Source organism: Lycium ferocissimum, chromosome 11 (genome assembly GCF_029784015.1).
Source record: "Lycium ferocissimum isolate CSIRO_LF1 chromosome 11, AGI_CSIRO_Lferr_CH_V1, whole genome shotgun sequence".
Classification (NCBI taxonomy): domain Eukaryota; kingdom Viridiplantae; phylum Streptophyta; class Magnoliopsida; order Solanales; family Solanaceae; genus Lycium; species Lycium ferocissimum.
Window position 1 is genome coordinate 29251915 of NC_081352.1, and position 22152 is coordinate 29274066.

The 22152-nt window shown below is 35.0% G+C and overlaps 2 protein-coding genes and 1 non-coding gene across 4 annotated transcripts; 2 read left to right on the plus strand and 1 right to left on the minus strand.

Moving 5' to 3' along the window:
* The first annotated feature begins 3999 nt into the window (after positions 1-3999).
* LOC132036272 (helicase-like transcription factor CHR28) lies at positions 4000-16921 on the plus strand. 2 transcript variants are annotated; one of them, XM_059426572.1, is made up of 12 exons: positions 4000-4364; positions 9083-9122; positions 9233-9535; positions 9826-11045; positions 11492-11563; positions 12591-12668; positions 12784-13666; positions 14278-14408; positions 14497-14718; positions 15293-15841; positions 15930-16139; positions 16340-16921. In XM_059426572.1, the coding sequence occupies exons 1-12, from the start codon at positions 4206-4208 to the stop codon at positions 16442-16444; spliced, it is 3972 nt and encodes a 1323-aa protein (XP_059282555.1). In that variant the 5' UTR covers positions 4000-4205; the 3' UTR covers positions 16445-16921. The 2 variants fall into 2 exon arrangements, with proteins under 2 accessions (XP_059282555.1, XP_059282556.1); XM_059426573.1 differs by having other exon boundaries at positions 9236-9535.
* Positions 16922-18609: 1688 nt separating this feature from the next.
* Positions 18610-18681, plus strand: TRNAQ-CUG (transfer RNA glutamine (anticodon CUG)). Its single transcript has one exon. It is a non-coding gene; the product is annotated as a tRNA-Gln (tRNA).
* A 1240-nt stretch (positions 18682-19921) lies between these two features.
* LOC132038529 (caffeoylshikimate esterase) lies at positions 19922-21755 on the minus strand. Its single transcript, XM_059429183.1, has one exon. It carries the CDS (start codon positions 21681-21683, stop codon positions 20727-20729), a length of 957 nt encoding a protein of 318 aa, XP_059285166.1. The 5' UTR covers positions 21684-21755; the 3' UTR covers positions 19922-20726.
* Between the last annotated feature and the right edge of the window lie 397 nt (positions 21756-22152).

Below are 22152 nucleotides of genomic sequence, written 5' to 3' on the forward strand. Positions count from 1 at the left end.
TAATAATTTTCAAATTTTTTTAAAACTTTTTAATTAATTACTTTTAGGTCCTAATCTTATTTATTTAATGTCAATTTTTTTTTGTTTTTGTTTTTAAAGTCTACTTTTCAAAAGCCTATCGAACCTCCTACCTCATTTTTCACGTTCTTTGATTTTCTCGATTGGTGCTTTTTTCGATATCCGCGTTCCCCAATTAATCAATAATTAATGACATCGCGCCTATTAGGGGAGCACTTCCTCCAAAGATTTTTTTCCATATCCATTGTTCGAACCCCTAATCCCGATTAAGAAAGAGGAGCCTCCATTTGCCGCTTTGCAAGTTAAATTATGTATTTGTCTTAAAAGTTCATTAACTATGTATAGATTATTTATTTAGAACTAAATAACTTACATAAGTTATAATGTCAAATTTTCCAAATTTGATTTGAATTAAATAATTTCATCAAAATGGAAGTTAAAATATTAAAGGAAATGAAAATTTTGTTTCAATAACTAAACTTGTGCAAAGCTTCTGAATATATGGTTGTTGTTGTTGTTGTTGTTGTTTTGAAATTATATTTCTTTAGTTAAAATATCCTATATATTAACTAGTATATTAGATAAATATATTTAATCAAAATAGGATAAAGCTTAAATTGGTATGTTTATACACGCGAAATGGGTAACTAATATTGCACGGACAAGATTCTAATATGTTTTTAAATTAGGTAAAATATTTATATTGATCAACGGCATGAATAGAGGGAGGTATTAAATAAAGGATTCACTTTTCTTGGGTGATTATTGAAGATTTGTTTCTACAAAAGACGTAAACATTCAATACAAATGGATGACAATTAATGGTTTCTTTCGCTTAACTTTTACTCAATAATAACAAGATAAGTAAAGTAACTAATTATTCATTATTATTTAGCTAGAGCCATCACTTGTCTTTTATGAAAAAAAACTATTCGTTGTATTTAATAATTACTTTTGTTCTCAAAATTTGTTGTTCAGCACAAATCATTTATGTTTCATGATATGATTTCCTTTTGTTTTTCAAATTTCAAAAGAAATTCCTTTGTTAAATTCGGTGAGGATTCCATTATAGAAGATAAAGTGAAACGACAAAAAAGTAAATACCCATTAGTCTAACAAACAAAGCAAAGACAACTAAAGTTAAAAGAAATTTGAGACGGACGGAGTAATTCAAAACTTGTCATTTTATCTTTAACGAGATGATTTATAACCACATAAATATTTATGACTTATTTTAACTTTCATTCTTAAATTTCCTTTGTTCAATATTCACCGATTACTTACCTAAAAAGAGATAAGAAAAATAAACATGTCACAACTTTAAGGACATATAAAAATAATCCGGGAGAATAATAATTGCTCCCTTCGTCTCAAATTATTTGTCGTGATTTCAAAAAATAGTTGTCTCAAATTTATTTGTCATTTTAAAGTTTAAGACAAAATTAATTTTTTTCTCATTTTACCCTTAGTAGTAATTGTTCTTGAAGCAAACACCTCAATTATGAGAAGATGACACATAAATAGAGTAAATATTTAATGAGCAAAGATTATGTCATAAGATATAAATAAACATAAAATAGTTAGAACCCCTCCTAATTAATACTCCGTACATTCACTTTTACTTGTCCATTATGAACTTTGCACACTCGTTAAGAAATAATAAATGAATTACATATATAATTTACCATGATACTCATATTAATTGGTGTATATTCTTAATGAACTTGGAAAATAATTTGAAACGAGTAATTAATATTATGGGTAAAATAGGAAAAAAGAAATTATTTTCTCTTGACATGTTAAAAGTGATACGTAAAAGTAAAACTGTATTTTTAGAATATTGGACAAGTAAAAGTGAACGAAAGGAATACTTTTCTTAAGAGACGTGTAAAAGAGAAACATGACAGATAATTTAAGACGGAGAAAGTAATACTCCCTCGAATCCAAAATAATTGAGGTGTTAGACTTGGGCACATGAATTAAGGATTCACTTACTCCTAAAAATTAAGAGGTGTATTTACTAAAATACTCTTAATTAAGAGGGGTTTTGAAACTATAACAAACATTAAATTTGTTCATTAAATTAAGAATGCATCAAGTTTAAATTGAAAAAAGAATGAAATACCTTCTTTATAGACTAAAAACCTCAATCATTAAATTAAGTATGCATCAAGTTTAAATTGAAAAAAGAATGAAATACCTTCTTTATAGACTAAAAACCTCAATTATTTTGGACCAACTTTTAGAGGCTAAATCCTCAATTATTTTGGACCGAAGGGAGTAAATGTATGACCATTTAAATGACATGTAATTAATCTTCTTTTAAGCTAAGAGTCTATCAAAAACAGCCTCTCTATCTCACAAAAATAGGAGTAATATCTCTTTACATTCTACCATTTTCAAACTTTATTATTATCATCGGTGTCACATAAATTGAGACACTGCTAATAATAATAACACTTCCTTGTTCCGAATTGGAGCACGTGCTGTTTAATTAATTTACCTTATAAAAAAAGAACAAGACAGATAGCCAAAGCTTTGTCAAATAAAGGAAAAGACAGCTAAAGTTGAACTGACAATATGTACGCCGCCCTTCGTTTGAACAAACCTTTTCTTGTTCACATTTGGATTCCTGCTAAGGGACCAATAAAACAAATAAAAATTACTCACCTTGTTTCTATTTTTATTTGTTATTTTTTTAATTCGTTTCTAAAAAAATATCTCTTCTTTCCTTTTGTAACAACTCTTTGACCTTTAATCTCAACTTTACACATACAACATATTTAAGATTACAAGAATAAAAAATATTTTAACATATTCTACATATCTTTACCCGAAGAATGCAATATTTAAATCTTCTTTACTTTTATAAAATTTCGTACCAAGCCAAATCATACAAACAAAATCTAATTTAAAAATATTCTTTACTTTTATAATTTAAATTTTGTGCCAAGATAAAATCTAATTTAAAAATCTTCTTTACGTTTATAAATTTCGCGTCATATCAAAATCTTCTTTACTTTTTTTTTTTTAATCCGTGCCAAATTAAAATCAGACAAAACAAATCCAAACACAGATATAAAACTCTCAAACACCTACCTATTCAACACTTTCCTCTTCTAATCTTTCCTTATCAATAATAATATCAAGTCAAAATTCCCCCAAAAACCTCACAATAGAAACAAGCAAAACCTTGTTTATAGAAACAAGCAAAATCTTGTTTACTTTTTTAAATTCTTTATCAAGACAAAACCAAACAAATAACATCTTCTTTCATTTTATAAATTTTGTATCAAGTCAAAACCAAACAAATAAAATCTTCCTTACTTTTATAAATCCTATATTATAAATTCCGCGCCAAATAAAAAACCATACAACAAACAAATTAACAAACATCTTAAACTCTCAAAAACCTACCCATTCAACACTTTCCTCTTCTAATCTTTCCTTATCAATAATATCAAATCAAAATTCCCTCAAAAACCTCACAATAAAAACAAGCAAAATCTTCTTTTACTTTTTAAAATTCCATATCAAATCAAAACCAGACAAACAAAATCTTCATTACTTTTATAAATTCTGTATTATAAATTCCGCTCCAAATCAAAAACCAAATTAAAAAACATATAAAAACTCTCAAAAACCTACCTGTTCAACACTTTCCCCTTCTAAAATCTTCTCTTCCTTATCAATACAATATACTCCCTCTGTTTCAATTTATTTGAACCTATTTCCTTTTTAGTCCGTGCTAAAATGAATGACCTCTTTTCCTAATTTGAAAACAAGTTCACTTTATGAATGATTTACAGCCACAAATTTTCAAGGCTTATTTTAACTATAAGTTTTAAAAGTCTTTCCCTTTTCTTAAATATCGTGCCAATCAAATAGGTTCATATAAATTAAAACGGAGGGAGTATATAAAAATAAAAACAAAAAATTCATATTATTATAAAAAAGTAAAAAAGACGCGTCCGTGAGAAAAAGAAAAGAAACCTCTACGAACCTTCTTCCAAAAAACACACATTTAATTCCCCCTTTTCTTTTTCCCGTTCCATTTTAGTTTTTACATTTGAATCACAACAGCTATAGAAAACTTGATGAAACGGTGTCGTTTTGGAGTGATTTTTTAGGGTTTTTGATTTGATTTGATTTGGTGATAAAATTGAGTGATTTTGTTGTTGTTTGAGATGATGATGGCGGATAAAGCATCGTCAGAGTTATGGTTATCATCTGAAGAAACTTCAGTTGATTTTGATTTGAATTTTGATGGGCCAAGTATGGATATTGATGATTTATTGAGTATTATTGATGAGAAATCTGATCCACCTATTGCTACTACTCAGCAGGTAAAAATTGTTATTTCAATTGTAATCTTAGTTATGATTTTTTTTGTTTTCAGTGTAGAATTAAAGTTTTATGGTTTAATTTGTTTGTCTGGATGTTGGGCTTGATAAGGAGTTTAAGAAAGTAAAAAAGAAAGAGATATTGGATGTACCAAAATGTCTTTTAATCTTGTGGTCTTAAAACATGCCATGTGGAAAGTTGGAATTAAGGAGTGGTGATTTTGTCCGTTTTGACTTGGACGAGTTTATGATTTTGTCCTGTTTTTGACTTGGCACGGAGTTTATGATTTTGTCTGTTGTGCCAAAGCAGGGAGTTTAAGAAAGTAAAGAAGACGTTTGAATCTTATGGTCTTAAATGATATGTAGAATGTGCCAAAATGCCTTTTAATCTTGTGGTCTTAAAACATGCCATGTGGAAAGTTGAAATTAAAGAGTGATGATTTTGTCCTGGTTTGACTTGGCATGGAGTTTATGATTTTGTCCTGTTCTGACTTGGCACGGAGTTTATGATTTTGTCCTGTTGTGCCAAAGTAGGGAGTTTAAGAAAGTAAAGAAGACGTTTGAATCTTATGGTCTTAAATGATATGTAGAATGTGCCAAAATGCCTTTTAATCTTGTGGTCTTAAAACATGCCATGTGGAAAAGAGTTTCCAGAAAGGAAATAGCGATTCTTTTTGAACTTTAAACTTGACCATAGTAATCTAGTGATGGTTTTTGTTAGTGGGTAGTTTTTGTTTTCTGTGTGAACTAGATATGCAGTTATTAAATGGCTTAGGGTTTTCCAATTTGTGTTTGATCTACTGTTTTTTGCTCTGCATGAATGTCTCATAGTAGAATTAAAGTTTTAGGGGTTGTTTGGGATGCTGGATAAGAAAAAATAGACCTGGTATAAAAATTTAGTACGGGGTTAAGTTATCCCATGATTAAAAATAGTACCAGGATAAGTTATCCCTAGCAGAGGGTGGAATAACAATCTCAGGACTAGTTATCCCAGGATAAAACAATGAAAATGACAAAAACAACCCTAAGGTCCCGCAAACCCTTTTTCTTCTAAATAAGGTAGAAGGTACTTTTAATACAACAAACCAAACAACCAATAAGAAATAATACCAGGATGACTAATCCAACATAATTAATCCAGTATAACTTATCCCAACATAACTTGTGTTCAAACCAAATGACCCCTAAAGAATTTTAGATGGGACAATTTGTTATCAGATTATATCACAATTATACAATTCAGCACTGCATGTTGGGATCAAAGTACTGCTGATTGTGAAAACAGATGAACTAAGAACTATTAAGGGGTCGTTTGGTATACTGGACAAGCAGAAATAGTTCTGGGATAATAATTTAGTACCCGCGTTATCCCTTGTTTGGTTACTAATCCCGGAATAAGTAATAACGGGATAAGAAAATAGTATCGGGATAATTTACCTCTACCAGGTGGTGGAATAATAGTATCAGGATTAGTTAACGTATTCGTTTGGTATGATGGAGAAGCATAAATAGTTCTGGCATAAAAATTTACTACCTCCTTATTCCTTGTTTGGTTACTAATTTGAGATAAGTTATATCAGGATTAGAAATAGTACCGGTTTGTCCCTAGATAAAACATTGAAAATGACAAAAATACAATTGTTTATCTTTATTTATTGCTCCATCAGTCCCATTTTGTGTGACACACTTTCTGAATTAGTTTATCCTAAAATGAATCATCACAACAATAACATACCTAGTATGGTCCCACAGGGTGGGGTTTGGGGAGGATGGGGTGTACACAGACCTTACCCTACATAAAAAGAAACACACTTTTCTCTATTTGAGAACTATTTAAAATTAGCATCTCCGTTTATGCATAATGACATGACTTGTTTGTATTCACTTGATTTAAGATTTTGTTCATTTAATACGAGAAAGAGAATGTAAGATGTGTGGTACTCACTACCACTGGTTTAATTACAGGTAGTAAGGGCAATTGCGGTACTTTGCATTTTTTACCTTGTCGTGTTGCATTAGGTTCCGGTATAGAGGTCTTCATTAAAATTGGCTATACTGCCAAGTGAAATGGAGAAGATATGATATAGCCACAATAGATTATCGTTGAAGTGACTTTTTTTATGTTTGTACTGGAATACTATATAGCTGCTGCGCGTTATAAGATAAGTTTAGAACAAATAAAAAATTCAACATCTAGAAGAAAGAATAGTTCCGTGAAAAGACCTTCAATTAAAAGAATTTTGCACTTTTAGATGTGAACAGTAATGTCACTTTTAGATTTTTGGAACTTGAAGACCCGTAAGGGTGGCTCAGTTGGTTGAGTATGGAGCTTTCATAATGGAGGTCTCAGGTTCGAAACCCCTGCCTACGACAGCAGGGGATTTTGCCTTTTGGGTCGAGCTCGTCGCACGGGGCTTGCCTAGTGCGGGTTATCTCTCCTATGTGGTTTGCGAGCTATTGCACAAGGGCTGGGTTTACCCTGTGCGCACCCGAAGGGTAGCGGCTGCGGGTTCCCATGTCATTAAAAAAAAAAGATTTTTGGAACTTGAAGTTGTATTTGGACATGTATTTTAGTTGGAAAAGATTTGAAATTGTGTGAGTGGAAGTGAAATTTCTCCCAAATATTGGTTTGAGCCAGTTTTTGGAACTTGAAAATATTTTGAAGATAAATTTTCAAAATCTGATCAAATTTCATGACCAAATAGATATTTGAAGATAAATTTTCAAAATCTGATCCAAAATTTATGGCCAAACACTAGCTAGAGATTTGTCATTTAAGTTGGATACAATTGCTTATCTTTATTTACTACTCCCTCTGTCCCATTTTGTGTGACATACTTTCCTAATTATCTTGTCCTAAAAAGAACGACTCTTTTCTCTATTTGGGTATTATGTTGTTGTACTTTTCTCTATTTGGAAACTATTTAAAATTAGCTCTCTATATACACGTAATGACATGACTTTTGGTTGGGCTCACTTGATTTAAGAGTTCATTCATTTACTAAGAGAGAGAAAACATAAGACGTGTGGAACCCACCACTACTCTTTTTATATGAGTAGTAGGGGCAATTTTGGGACTTTGCATTTTTTACCTTGTTGTGTTGCATTAGGTTCCTGGATAGAAGAATTTAGCACTTTTATATGTGAACAGTGAAATGTCATTTTAATCGTGTAAGTGTCATCTTGAAAGAATCTAAGTGCACCTCTTTTTTAGATAAAGAATTTAAGTGCACCTTATCTTCATTATTTTGTTGTGTAGGAACATGACCGATTAATGAGCTTGCGAATAATTAGCTAGATTCGATAGTTAATGGAGATACATGGCTATGGAGGTGACACTTGGTCTTTTGTTGTGCGGTGAGCATGGTGGTAACAATAAAATTTTTAGATGTCAAAATGCTAAGACTATGCTAGTTGAAGGTCCAACAACAACATACCCAGTGATTCCATAATTGGGTATGGGAGTGTAGGATGTACGCTTACCTTTCCTTAGCTCAAAGTTAGTAAAGCAAGGTGCAAGAAAATTTTGACAGCAGGATAGCAAGATACAAAGCAAAGGAAGCCACAAATAGTAATACATAAGAACTACACGATTACTAAATAATACTAGTCATAAGATGCGACAACACTCCGCTACCTACTAACCTTCTGTCCTTATCCTCGACCTCCAAACCTTCCGATGTAGGGTCATGTCCGCAGTAAGCTGAAGCTGTGCCATGTCCCGTCTAATCACCTCCCCATGTTCTTCTTTGGCCTCCCTCTACCTCTCCTAACTCCTGCTACAACCAACCTCTCACACCTCCTTACTGGCGCATCCGCCCACCTTCTCTTCACATGCCCGAACCATCTCAACCTCACTTCCCTCATCTTTGTCTGCCACGGTGGCCACTCCCACCATGCCCTGTATAACATTGTTCCTAATCATATCTCTCCTTGTGTGGCCGCTATGTTCATCTTCTGAATGTGGGCGTTCTTGACTGTCCAGCACTCTACCTCATACAACAGAGTTGGTCCAACTACCAACTCTTGATAGTTGACATGTAACTTCACTGAAAAGCACTGTCAATACGTATTACAATCTTGATAGTCATAGTGATGATCTGTATAACGCCTATAGCATTTGCCTATGTAACCATTGATAGCATGTGCAGAATCAGAGCCATAACTATAGATGCTTCTAATAAGGCTACTTGCCTCTAAATTCTGCTAGTGGTCCTTAATTGGCATTTAGGACGAGAGCAATAACTCCTTAGAAAAAACGGATCTGTTGTGTGATTATTGCAAAAAGTTAGTCATAGAAGACATATCAATGAAATCCAGAACCATTTTAGTTGATAATTGGGACTGGGTGTCTGCTGTCCCATTTTCAAGTCGAGACTTGTATCAGTTGAGTCTGATTGGGATTGGTATGGTCCATTGTGGAGCTAACTAGGTTGGGTTAACTAAGAGCTGCTGAACTAACTTGATTAGCTGAATCTATAAATAGTAAGGATGATGACGTGTAGTTTATTTGAATACGTAGGTAAAGCCTTGCTGAATTTCTTTAACACAGTATGACTGAAAGTATATTCGTAAACTGTTAGCTGCTTTAATACCAATGGTTGGTAACAGCATGCTTAGAAGTATGACATCTCCATGAATAGGTATGTAGTGAATAGTTTGGTCTTACAATTCTGACCCCAGTTTGTCAATTATTTTAATATTTGAGTTTTGATTTGCAGAGTATGCCGGAGGATTTATTGCCAAATGACGTGGGACAAGGTTAGTTGGTAACCCTGCTTGGATACTTATGGAATTTGATGTTATTAATTTGGTATGAGATTATGTTGCTTACTACTCATCATGATATTTGATTCTTGATTATTTTTAAGTAGGTTATTCAGACTTGGAGAGATCTTCAGCTTCGAGGGCTCAATTTCTTGGGCGCATTGGAGTTTCCCCTTCGTCCAACTCAGAAGCTTCAGATACAAGGACTGGTGTTTCAGATGGCTCATCTGATTCCGCAGGGAATTCAATTGTTGATGGCAAAAAGCTTGGATTTCAATTAGAGATAGGCTCTCCAGTACATAGTTTCTATGAAAGCCTGACTGGTTGGACACCTGCTCAGGACAATGAATGGTTCAGTGATAGGGATAATATCTCTCGGAGCACTTCATCTAATGTCCAGCAAGAAAGTAAGGAAACTCAACCTTTAGATGTCCACTAGTTGTGGCTGTTTTAGCTTTGCTGTTAATACTGATCATGTCAATGATAATAAAGAATAGAGATGTCAGCTATACAATATGTGAAACTCATTACTAAAACTGGTTTCCAGAGTGAGAATCTTTCTTTGAATGTATGTTGACCTTCTCTGTGGTTGTGGTTTCTGTTATTCTCATCTTTGTTCTGAGGTTCTTTTCTGTCAGAATTTTTTTATCTATTCATTTTTGTTTTAATCTCTTATAGAACCTAATTGACATTTTAGGGTTGCTGTTAAGCCAATCAACTGCACAGAACAAGTTGAACAACTCAGGAACATTAGCTGCAGAGGAAACAGCAAGCATGGAAGTAGCTGTATCTTCAAATGATGAACACTATGCTAGGCTTAGTTTATGTCAGAGTTCTGATACTTTGCCTGGAAATTGGGATAATTATGCACAAACTCCCCATACATATTCTTTCTTGAAGCAGGATGCACCAAATAACCTTGATTTTGAAATGCTGTCTCACAATGATAAGATGCTAAATGTAATGGATGAACAATTGGACCATACAACTGGGATTGCCGACTCAGACACTGGAATAGCATGTGGGAATTGGACAACAAGAACAGGTGAAGGAATTCAGCGGGCTCCTGAGTGTCATATGACTCCAAATTTTGGTGTTGAGGAGCTCAGTGCCTATTATAGTGGTAGTGACCAAACACTATTAAATAGTGGCAACTTGTTCTCCAGATTAGAAGGCAGCAATACGATGGGAAAGATATTTCCTCAGCCTTTGCCTTGCAATCAGTCAAGTTTCCCTTTTCAAAATCAGCAGTTTCATAGAAAGAATGACAAAAGTGAACTGATAGGTGGTGCTGATATGTCTACAGTTTCTGAGCTCTCAAATTCATTTTGTTCTGCTCCTGTAACTTCCCTGTCAAGTAATAATCTTTTGGTTTATCCAAAGGATGAAAATGATGTACTTCAATATAATAGGCCTTCTAAGTTACCTTTTTCTAATCGAAATAATAGGCCTTCTTATCACCTTGATAATTTAGAAGAAACTTCTTTAGAAAAACCCATTCTGGTTCCTCATGATCAGCATGTGGATGTGAAGGTTAGAGAACAATCTGTCCCATTGTCATCAACTTCAATGAAGCAACAGTTTGGTTGTGCAAAATTAGCAAAGGGCGAAAAGCGTATTTTCTTAAAAGTTAATGGTTCTTGTCTATCTACAATCACTCATCAAGGAATTAAGAGAAGTTCGTTGAATCAAATAAGCCATAGTGAGGATGATGATGATGATCTATGCATTCTTGAGGAAATAAGTGCACCTGCAAAGGCAAATCCATGTGCTAATGGCAAGTCTCTTGTTGCTCTACAGCGTACTACAATTACTGACTCTTTTGCTCCAGCTGAAGTGGGACAAATGAGGCCTGAAGTGGGACAAATGAGGCCGAAGTCAAATGACGAGCTTGTTATTTATCGAGCTGCCTTGCAGGTGAGGACTAATAGCTGTCACTATCTCAATGCAGACATGCTGCAAGAACTGTGCCCTGAAATGTTGTCATGTTAGTTACCCTGTTTTAAAATTATTATCTATTCCTTAACTATTTCTCGTCATGTTAGTTACCCTCTTGAGTGATTTGTTCTCGTGTATTTTTGTTGGTAATAGTTTTATTAGTTGCAAAGATAGGAGTTAAAACCATTTAGGCATATTTAATTCAAGGGATCTGCACTTTTCTGCCGTTCAATTTATGGTTTGCTGTGTATGTGGATGATCAATACAGAAACCTTTTTCCCTGACTTTTGAAAGTTGTCTGTGTTTATAGTTCTTTTTGCTGGAAAATGATGACACTGCATGGGTGCCTTTTGCACCTCTGGGAAAACATGTCTTGTTTTCACCTTAAGAAGTAAATTGTGATTGGACTGTGTTATCTGTTTCAGGATCTTTCTCAGCCGAAATCAGAAGAGAGTCCACCTGATGGTCTTTTGGCTGTTCCTCTATTGAGGCACCAGGTTGAGTACTGTTTCATGGTTTATCTTCATAGGAATTATGAGATTCGATTTTCAAAGTGCTGCATATACCTGAATTTATCCTTCAAGATTGGAGATCATCAATATTGTTGTACTAAGTGGGTCCACTTGAATTTTTGGTGCAATTTCCTGGGGATTGAGAGAATTAAATTTTACTAAAATAGTTTCATATCTCAAAAAAAAAAAAAAAAAAAAAAAAAACTGACTTAATTGCTGACAAATCTATCAATGATATGTGAATTCTCTGAGCTATTCTATTGGATGGATATATTGTGTATTTGCTGAAATGTACAACTTTTTGTTTTGAAATGGTAAGTAAGGGTGCTATTAATATAAAACAGCAAAGCACTAAAACGGTGCTTCGTAGATATCAAAGTCAGGGTAATCCCTGTGCAAAAACAAAACGAGTCATTCCTATCTATACATAAATCTATTCCTGTAGTGAGTTTATGAACATGCTGTTTTCATCTTATACAACCTGTATATTCTATATTGCCCCAAAAAGCAAAGACATTTGAACTTTAGCATTGTACTATAACAGTTTTCCCTTCAAGCTACCTGGAGTTTTTCTCGCCCCACAAAACCCAACAGAAACAAGCTGGCACTGTATGACATAATCTTCTTGCTGATTTTGTGATCCCACATCTGCTCCAAGAAGCCAACAGGTCTTTCACAGTGAAAGGCATGACATAAAACAATTTAAAAGGTTGAAAAACAGATTCCGCAGTTGCCTTTCCATTGTGCAGTGCAAACAAAGATGGCTGCTTTACTCGTCCTCCTTTTAATAAGTAGCATCTGCTGCAAATATTCATTCCCCTTCTTTGTAAATTTCTTTGAGTCAGACTTGCATCATAAGCTAGCAGCCACATATAGCAAGCTGTTTAGTTTCTCTAGTGCTTCTTCCTCCATCTGAAGGAGAACCTACAATGGGAAAAACAAGATTAATGGTATTAGATATTGTATTTATGTGAGGAATTATCTGAATCACATCCGTTCAATTTATGCACAGCGCATTGCATTATCATGGATGGCTAAGAAGGAAAAAGCTGGTGTACCCTGTTGTGGTGGGATTCTTGCTGATGATCAGGTTATTTTTTGACGCTTTCAATTTATCAAATTTTGGTCTGTCTACATGATAAACATTGCCTTCCGACTGGTTGCCATTCTCTCAGTGATCGTCTTTTGTTTTTATTTTTTTGTAGGGACTTGGAAAAACTGTATCAACAATTGCACTAATACTCAAAGAAAGGTCTCCATCTTCAAGACTTTCTACAGCCATCGCCAGACAAATTAAAACGGAGACATTGAATTTGGACGACGATGATGTTTTATGTGAGCTTGACAAGTCAAAGCAAGGTGCCGATTCTTGTCAAGTTGATGAAAATTCTAGCATGGGCTGTAAAACTTCTTTGCATGCAAAAGGGAGGCCAGCTGCTGGCACCCTTATCGTTTGTCCTACCAGTGTCCTCCGTCAGTGGTCTGAGGAGTTGCACAATAAGGTAACAAGCAAAGCAAATCTCTCTGTTCTAGTATACCATGGTAGCAGTAGAACAAAGGACCCGATTGAACTAGCAAAGTATGATGTGGTGGTCACAACATATTCAATCGTAAGCATGGAGGTCCCTAAGCAGCCTCTTGCAGAAGATGATGATGAGACAGGAAAAGCAACTCATGAATCATCTTCTAGTAAAAAGAGAAAAACTCCTTCGAGCTCAAAGAAAAGTTCATCAAAGGCGAAAAAAGAAATGGAGAAGGAATTGCTTGAAGCCACTGCCCGCCCTCTCGCCAGGGTGGGATGGTATAGGGTCGTGCTGGATGAGGCTCAAAGCATTAAGAATTACAGAACCCAAGTAGCTAGGGCTTGTTGGGGTCTCCGAGCTAAACGTAGATGGTGTTTGTCGGGGACACCTATCCAGAACGCAGTTGATGACCTTTACAGTTACTTCAGATTTCTCAAATATGACCCATATGCGGTGTATAAACAATTCTGCTCCACAATCAAGGTTCCAATCCAAAGACACCCAACAACCGGGTATAGAAAGCTGCAGGCCGTTCTGAAGACTGTTATGCTTCGTCGCACTAAAGGTGAAAATAATAACTTTTGCATGTACTTACCGCTATAAGCTATATACCATTCCGGCAGGCTTGCTTCTAATATGATATAGTATGATTAACTTCTGTTTGCATCTTTGTTTGACGCCACACAATTCATGTGTATTTCTATTTCAATACTGATAAAGGGTAGAGGGTCTGCAGGCACTCTTCTAGCTCCTCGTTGCCCCAACATTTCTTTTACGCTACCCGCATCAGTATACTGCATGATTCAAAGTAAAGTGCTATATGGTGCCCAACTTACATTCTAAGTTGCAACTTATCAAAATAATTTACAATATCTTCCTCATCTTTCACTTTATTCTTAGTGCATCCTCAATTTATTACTTGTCTTCTTTAATCCCTCCAATTTGCTTGCCGGAGGTGCTTGTAAGAATTTAAAGATTAGCACTAAAAATCATTTGCCAGTCAGCAGTTTGTATTCATGAGGTGGTCGTAAGTAATGAGCACGACAAACTCAACTTGGTTTTCTGGGTCATTTTCTGCTTTGACTGTTGTACTGTTTACATGTCTGACTTGTCAATTTAAGCATATAACTGTTAAATTTCTACATTGAGAGTTAACACTGTCATTATCTGATGTAGGTACATTTATTGATGGAGAACCCATTATCAACCTTCCAAAGAAAACAATTGTACTAAAAAAAGTTGATTTTACGGATGAGGAACGAGATTTCTACTGCAGACTTGAAGCTGAATCACGTGCTCAGTTTGCTGTATGTTTAGATATTTTATATTGGTCTTCAAGATCTTCGGCTTTTAATTCTTCTCTTCCTTTAACATATCAACTTCTGGACTATTCAGGAATATGCTGCTGCTGGGACAGTCAAACAAAATTATGTGAACATACTGTTGATGCTTTTACGACTGAGACAAGCTTGTGATCACCCTCTTCTTGTTGGAGGGTCCAACTCTGGTTCTGTTTGGAGATCATCTGTTGAGGAGGCCAAGAAATTATCACGAGAGAAACTAACTGATCTTTTGAATTGCTTGGAAGGTTCTTTAGCAATTTGTGGCATATGCAGTGTATGTTATCATTTGAGTGCCCTTCAATGTATCTTTATATCAATCTTATTAGTCCTTTCTTGTTGCTGCTCCATATTTTGCAAGTTTATAGTTTAGAATGTTCACCTCTAGGCTTTTGCTCTCTGTAGCGAACTGTTATCTATCTCAACTTTTCCCTTAAAAGAAACAACCCCATTGAACCTGTTCTCTACTTTTTGATGATATATCCTCTTCTAATTTGAAGGAAGAATGATCTAAAAAAAGGATTTTTTAATTTCAATTTTCAGATACTTCAAGCGTTGCCAGGTTCTCTATTAACTAGGCTACATCTATGAAGATTATGTGCACAAGCACTGATGCTCTGTTAAATGCATGCATGGTTCAGTTTAGCGCTGATGCTTTGTTAAATGCATGCATGGTTTGGTTTAAGCATTGAGATCTGCACCTAGAAAAGAGTTTTTTTACAACTAAACTTCCATGTGGAAATCTTTCTTATATTAAGACACTCTAATGGATTAGGCTTTTGATATGTGACATCTTTTGATTTCCTTGTTTCTTCTTTACCTCCTTATGCATTTTTGTGACAATCTTGTAGGATCCCCCTGAAGATGCTGTTGTAACAGTTTGTGGACATGTCTTTTGCAATCAGTGTATTTGTGAGCATCTAACCGGTGATGACACTCAGTGTCCTGTATCAGCTTGCAAAGCTCATCTGAGCAGTTCTTCAGTTTTCACTAAAGCAATGTTAAGTGGTTCTCTATCTGATCAACCCAGTCTGCAAAAGTACCCTGACTGTGCTGGATCTCAAGTGGCTGAAAGTTCAATTTGTAGCCCATATGATTCATCCAAGATTAAAGCTGCTCTTCAGATGCTTCAATCTCTGTCTAAACCTAAGGCTTGCAACCGCCTTTCAAGATCAGATGATGAAGGAGCTTCTCCTTCGGAAAATACATGTGATGTAAGTTCCAAAGACACAACCACAACAGCTGGAGAGAAAGCAATTGTCTTTTCTCAGTGGACGGGGATGTTGGATTTACTTGAAGCTTGTCTGAAAACTTCCTCAATTCAGTACCGTAGACTTGACGGAACAATGTCTGTTCTTGCCAGAGACAAGGCTGTGAAGGATTTCAACACACTCCCTGAGGTTATAAGATATCCATCTTCTTGGTACTGATTATTTTTCTTTTTCTATTTTTTAAATCCCAGGACTAAATTTTGAAACTTTATGCCAGGTAACAGTCATGATTATGTCTCTGAAAGCTGCAAGCCTGGGGCTTAACATGGTTGCAGCTTGTCATGTTCTTCTCTTGGACCTTTGGTGGAACCCTACGACTGAGGATCAAGCAATTGACAGGGCTCATCGGATTGGACAGACCCGTCCGGTTACAGTTTTGCGGTTGACTGTAAAAGATACAGTTGAAGATCGTATTTTGGCTCTTCAGGTATTACATTACTTGTCTTTTTCACTTTATATTCTTGAGTTAGCATCATGCCTAAAGTGTTTCCGTTGAAGGTCACGGATTTCATTATTTGTCCAAATCCTAACAGTCCAGTTTACTGTTTCCTTTTTCTTTATCTTTGCTGGTTTCTCACTTCCACTATATTCGAGATTTCTGATGTGTGGTAACACTGGTTTTCACAGCAAAAGAAAAGAGAAATGGTTGCTTCCGCATTTGGAGAGGATGAGACTGGTAGCCGACAGACTCGTCTCACTGTGGAGGATTTAGAGTACCTTTTCAAGATTTAATCGGCATCTCAGTTTTGCAGTAAGCTGATGTTTAGATGCAGCTTGGGCTATCTTAAAATTTTTTATTTGAAAATTGGTTTCACGGCATATATACAATTGAGGCTTTGGTTCTTAGGTTCCATAGTATTGACTGACAGAAAAGGTGACCTGACTAAAAGATCATTTTGAGAATACTCTTCAAAGATTCATATGATCCATTTTTTTTATTAGCTATTGATTACCTTGTGCAGGGGTTGGATTTTAGTGGGAAATCAGGATGAGACTTAGATCAGTCTCTGTAGATTCTTTGCTTAGAAAATGTAAATGATAGTTCCTTTGGCTTCTGCCATTGTTCCTTTTTCCTGGGATAGGACATAGGATATATTGCTAGTAGTTTTAAGTTGTAGACAGTAGTATATTTGTTTCTAGCTTTTCGGGTTGTAAATTTTTACCTTCAACTTAATACAGAACCATGACAATCATGGCAATTCTTTTTCATTTGAAGTTTCTATAATTTGTTTCTGAGTTATTGTGGTTTATACCTTGGATGTAATGTAAAGTTCTTGGATCCTGCCAATTCTATTCTACAACATTGTGGTTCTCCCTTCTGCTGACTACTTAAATAATGGTGATTGGCAAATCAAGTCAAGGTTTGGCTCGAGAGAGACCACAAAAATGACTTGTAGTTAAAGGGCTGTTTGGTTCACGTGCAAGTTATGCGGAGATTATGGAATGTTTATTGGGTAAGTTGTCAGCCATTATTACACCTTAAGTGGTTGACAATGATGGCAATCAAGTCAGGCAGGGGACAGAACAAAAATGGTTTTTATACTAAGGGGCTGTTTGGTTCACATGCTAGTTATGCCGAACGTGGACTGTTATAATACATGGATTGTTTATGGGGTGATGAAGGAAGTGTTTATGCAATCAATGGATTGTTATTACAGTGAATAATAATGCTGGAATTGTTACGCGAGGAACAAAAGAAATGAATGCCGGGCTTTTTACTAACTCTCAAGTAGTTTCAACATGCCAACACTTTCTGTTTCGTTGAGCCCCGAGCTTATGGTCCTCCTTTGAGTGGGTTTGATTGAATGAATCTGTAAAGTCATGGAAAATGTATGCAACAGCAAGGATGGTGTAATACCTATTTATTATTCTCGCTAGTCTGGCTGTGCCCATTCTTCCTCTTCTCTCACTTTACACCTAAATAAGAAACTTTAGAATTCATTCTACCTGTCGACGCAAAAGGAGAATTTGAGAGGACCACCAGCTAGTGATGCAGGGAATGTTATGTAGAGACCATTTACTTTATAGATATTTTTGTGTTTAAATACGTTAATCTATGTGAATACACGCATTTTTCATTTCATATCTTTTAACCTGCATAAAATAATATATAGATTTCATTATTTAATATCGTCAATCAAACTTAGATCTGCATTACCAACACGGAACCCAAGTTTAAACAATTCAATCTCCTACTTGAAGCACCAGCATTAACCTTGAACTAAACAAAAAATACAATAGAGTAATTCACGTTTAGAGATCGAGTCAAAAGAATCGTTATACTCTAACGTTGAAATCCATAGATATTTATAAGAAATGCATTACACACACGAAAAACCATGGGGGTATTAAGTGTAGTAATAACCAATTTGTCATAGAAATGCACTCCCACCGTCTCAAAATAAGTCTCGCTTTAGCTCATTTCACGCCATTTAAGAAAAACGATAAATGCAAAATATAGTTTGCTAATTTACCCCTATTTATTTGATGTTTCTTGAGAACTAAGCACTATTAAGAAGAAGTAGTTCTTTAATGGCTAAATACTTAGATAACCCCTTAAACTTGACATATTTTATAAGATAACCTTATAAACTTTCGGCGTTACTTCGTTAGACACTTGAACTTGGTAGAAAAGTGTCTTGTCTAACTGGTCACTCCATAAGTTTTATAAGGGTATCGTGCAAAACACGCTGTTTTTAAGCGCTATCTGCTATTTCAAATTTTTTTAATACAAGGGTATAGTTGGAAACAAGTATTCATTTTGTATCTTGAATTCCTAATGCGACACTTATTTTGACATAATTTTTTTTTCACTAAAGGGGCACTTATTTTGGGAGGAGTGAGTAAAATCTTTAGTGCAGCGTTAATTATTCATTTTTAATAGTCAACAACAACACGGTCCCATGGTCTAGTGGTCAGGACATTGGACTCTGAATCCAGTAACCCGAGTTCAAATCTCGGTGGGACCTCTACTTTTTTTGCCAAAATTCTAAACTAGTTTTTTCCAGTGCTCAAAATAGTGTCTTATTTTTCAGTCATAAGAGTCACAAAATTAAGGCACATAAAGGAAATGTTACCTCTTCTCAAAAAGAAAAAAGAAAAAAAGGAAATAAATTGAATACCTTTTTGTCTTGTTACTCTATGAAGAGGTAGTGTATCTCTAGCACAAATATGGATTTGATTTATGTAGATGGTTTTATACATAATGACACAATCCATATTTCCACAATAACCTTTTATACAGCTAAAAGCAGTTGATTGAAAGTAAGCATTAGTTCTTTTGCTTGTTTTTCCAAAATGGTCCCAACCATCTAGCATGGACAATATGTTTTCCAGCATCATTCAACATGTTTCAACATATTGTAAAACACACATTCGTATGCAAATATGCAATCTTGATTCTGCTGTCTGGTTTATTTGGAAAGCTTTGCCAAGAAAGTCAGAATTACTAATAATCTAACATTCCAACCTACATCATTCTTAGATAAAAAACTTCCAAAGTACAAACTTCTTATCACGAGTGGCGGACAGAATTTTCATATGAACCCCTTCCATCCCTTTAGATCCGCCCTGCTCAGCATCCAACATTCAACCATGTCAATATGTCACTGCGGACAATCTCAACATTTTCATCAGTCTCTCCAAACAACAATATGATTCAACAAAGTAGTAAAACATCCAACAACAACAACATACCCCCACAAGGTGTAATCCCACCATTCATAAACAAACACGAATGGGGAGGGTAGAGTGTACGCAGACCTTACCCTACCTTGCCAGGTAAAGTTGTAAAACATCCATTCATAAACAAACACAGAATGCTTCGTGCACCGGGCTGCTTTCATCAGTCTCTCCAAACAACAAGGAATGCATCTTAACCATCATAAATCTTCATTGTCTTGTTTGTGCTTTTAGCACTGATGCAATTCCCTGCTCACTTCTGGATCAGTGACAACATCAGAACTCCCATGTAATAAAGAATGGCAGGTTGCATCCGCATGTCTCTCGAGCATATGTTATATTCCACCAACACGGGTATCGGAAAGCTTTGCCCACCAAAGCTTAGGCAAATAGAAAGAAATCATGATTCTCTTGCGTACATGCTATCACCCGCACAACTACAGTATAACTTTGACCACTAAAGCGTAGACAAATAAAAAGAAATCACCTAAGCATAAACAACATGCTTTCCATAATCATGCAGCAATATGATTCATCCAAATAATTCATTCATAAGAAAATGTGCAATCTTGATTGGTCTAAATGGAAAGCTTTGCCAAGAAAGTCTCCCAAATACAGATAATCCAATCCACATCATTCTTAGAGAGAGAACTTCTAAAGTTTGTATCTTTAACAAATATGGTACACACTAATGAACTTTGAATGGGATTAATATGAATAGAATCCAAATTACAAACTTCTCAGCACGAGTGGCGGAAACAGGATTTATACCAAGGAATTCATCAACTACTATATATACCTAAAAAAAAAAACTTTTAACCTTGTATATATAGTGTAGTTTTCCAGCAACGGGTTCATATGAACGCCTTCCATCCCTCTAGCTCAGCCCCTGCTCAGCATCTATCATCCAACCATTCCTATATGTCACTACGAACAATCTCAACATTTTCATCAGTCTCTCCAGACAACAATATGATTCAACAAAGAACAATATGATTCAACAAAGTTGTAAGACATCCATTCATAAGCAAATGTAGAATGATTCGTGCACCTGTCTGCCTTTTTGTAATTCTGCTAAACGAATGCAATCTTGATATCTTTGCACATCATTCTTACAGATAAACTTCTAAAGTTTGCATCTTTAACAAATATGGCACACACTAATTAACTAGAAATGTGATCAATATAAACTAGATATGAATAAAATCCACATCATTAGCTTTGGCCAAAACTCATTTCCATTAACGAATCAGCTGCATATATATAAATAATTTATTCAGAACCTATAAAATCGAAATTCTGGATCCGTCTCTGAATCAAAGTAAACATTTTCTCAGCACCTCTCATTCAACCAAGCCAATATATCGCTACGAACAATCTCAACATTTTCATCAGTTTCTCCAAACAACAAAGAATGCATCATACCCTCATAAATCTTCAAAGTCTTGTCTTTACTCTTAGCCAATTCATACAATTCCCTACTCACTTCTGGATCAGTAACAACATCAGCACTTCCATGTAACACTAAAAATGGCAAATTTACATCACATAGCCTACTACTAACATAATCTGTAACCCTTAAAAGTTCAACAACAGTACCTAATCTTGGTTTTCCAACATACCTATTAGGATTCATTCCACCAATAACCCTTTTTTCTGGAACTTTTACAGATTTGTCCAACAAATCAGCAGTTGGTACAATAGCCAAAGTAGGTGCAAGCTTTGCAAGAATAGTCAAAAATTGAGGAATTGGCCATCTTGGTTTAACTTTATCAGAAATTTTACACATGGGTGCTATAAAAATCCCACCTTTAAACATATTAGGCCTTTTTAAATGAATCAAAACACAAATAGCACCACCCATTGACTCACCATATAAAAATTTAGGCAAATCTTGAAATTCTTGATTTTGGGTCATAATAAAATCAAAAAAAGACAACAAATCCTTAATAACATAGTCAATATTAGGTACATAAGCTTTTAAACCTTGTGATTGACCATGTCCTTCAATATCAAGGGCAAAACATGCAAATCCATTTTTAGCTAAGTGAATTGGGGTTTCTTGAAATGTCCAACTGATGTCATTTCCATAACCATGGACCATTAAAATGATGCCACGTGGAGGGGTTTTATCAAGGGGTAGCCATGATTTAGTGAAAAGTTTTAAGTTTCTTGGTGAAGTGAAAAAGGAATTGGTGGATTTAATGTTTTGGAGATTATAGTAATCTTGTTCTGAAGTGTTTCCCCAGTAATGGAGGAGAGATTTGTTTTTGTTTTGGTTTTCTTCCATTGTAGCAGTAAGTTTGTTCTTCTTGGCTGTGAAGAAGACACCAAAATAGAAAGAGTGGTCAATTTTTTTATTTTTATTTTAATGCTTTACATAAAGTTTTATTCATATTCGCATTTATAAGTTGGGCCAGGCCGGCAAGGAAAGAATGTGTAACATAATAGTTTACCTACATTCCCGCTCAGTAAAAAAAAAAAAAAAATGTACTAGCGTTTTTTATAGCCTACCTATCATTTCTAAAAAAGCATAACGCTTGTAAGACAAGATCTGTTGTCGTCTCCTCACTTTCAAACTTAGTTATGCTTTAAAGCGCAGTCTGCAGCGTAAGTGCAGAGAGCTTTTCTAAGCATAACTTAAAAGTTTTTATACAGAAAGTCATTTATGCAGACTTTTAGTTATGTCTTAAGGCAAAGTCTTGCCTTGTGATTTTTTTTATTTTTATGACTAAGGCCTCATTTGTTTCCAATAAGAT

Excerpts from the sequence above, each read along its gene's own strand:
- LOC132038529 (XM_059429183.1), bottom strand. The coding sequence starts at position 21,683 with ATGGAAGAAAACCAAAACAAAAACAAATCTCTCCTCCATTACTGGGGA.
- LOC132036272 (XM_059426572.1), top strand. The coding sequence starts at position 4,206 with ATGATGATGGCGGATAAAGCATCGTCAGAGTTATGGTTATCATCTGAA. Across the intron at positions 9,123-9,232 it reads GCCAAATGACGTGGGACAAG|TAGGTTATTCAGACTTGGAG; the intron begins GTTAGTTGGTAA and ends ATTATTTTTAAG. Across the intron at positions 11,564-12,590 it reads TTCCTCTATTGAGGCACCAG|CGCATTGCATTATCATGGAT; the intron begins GTTGAGTACTGT and ends ATTTATGCACAG.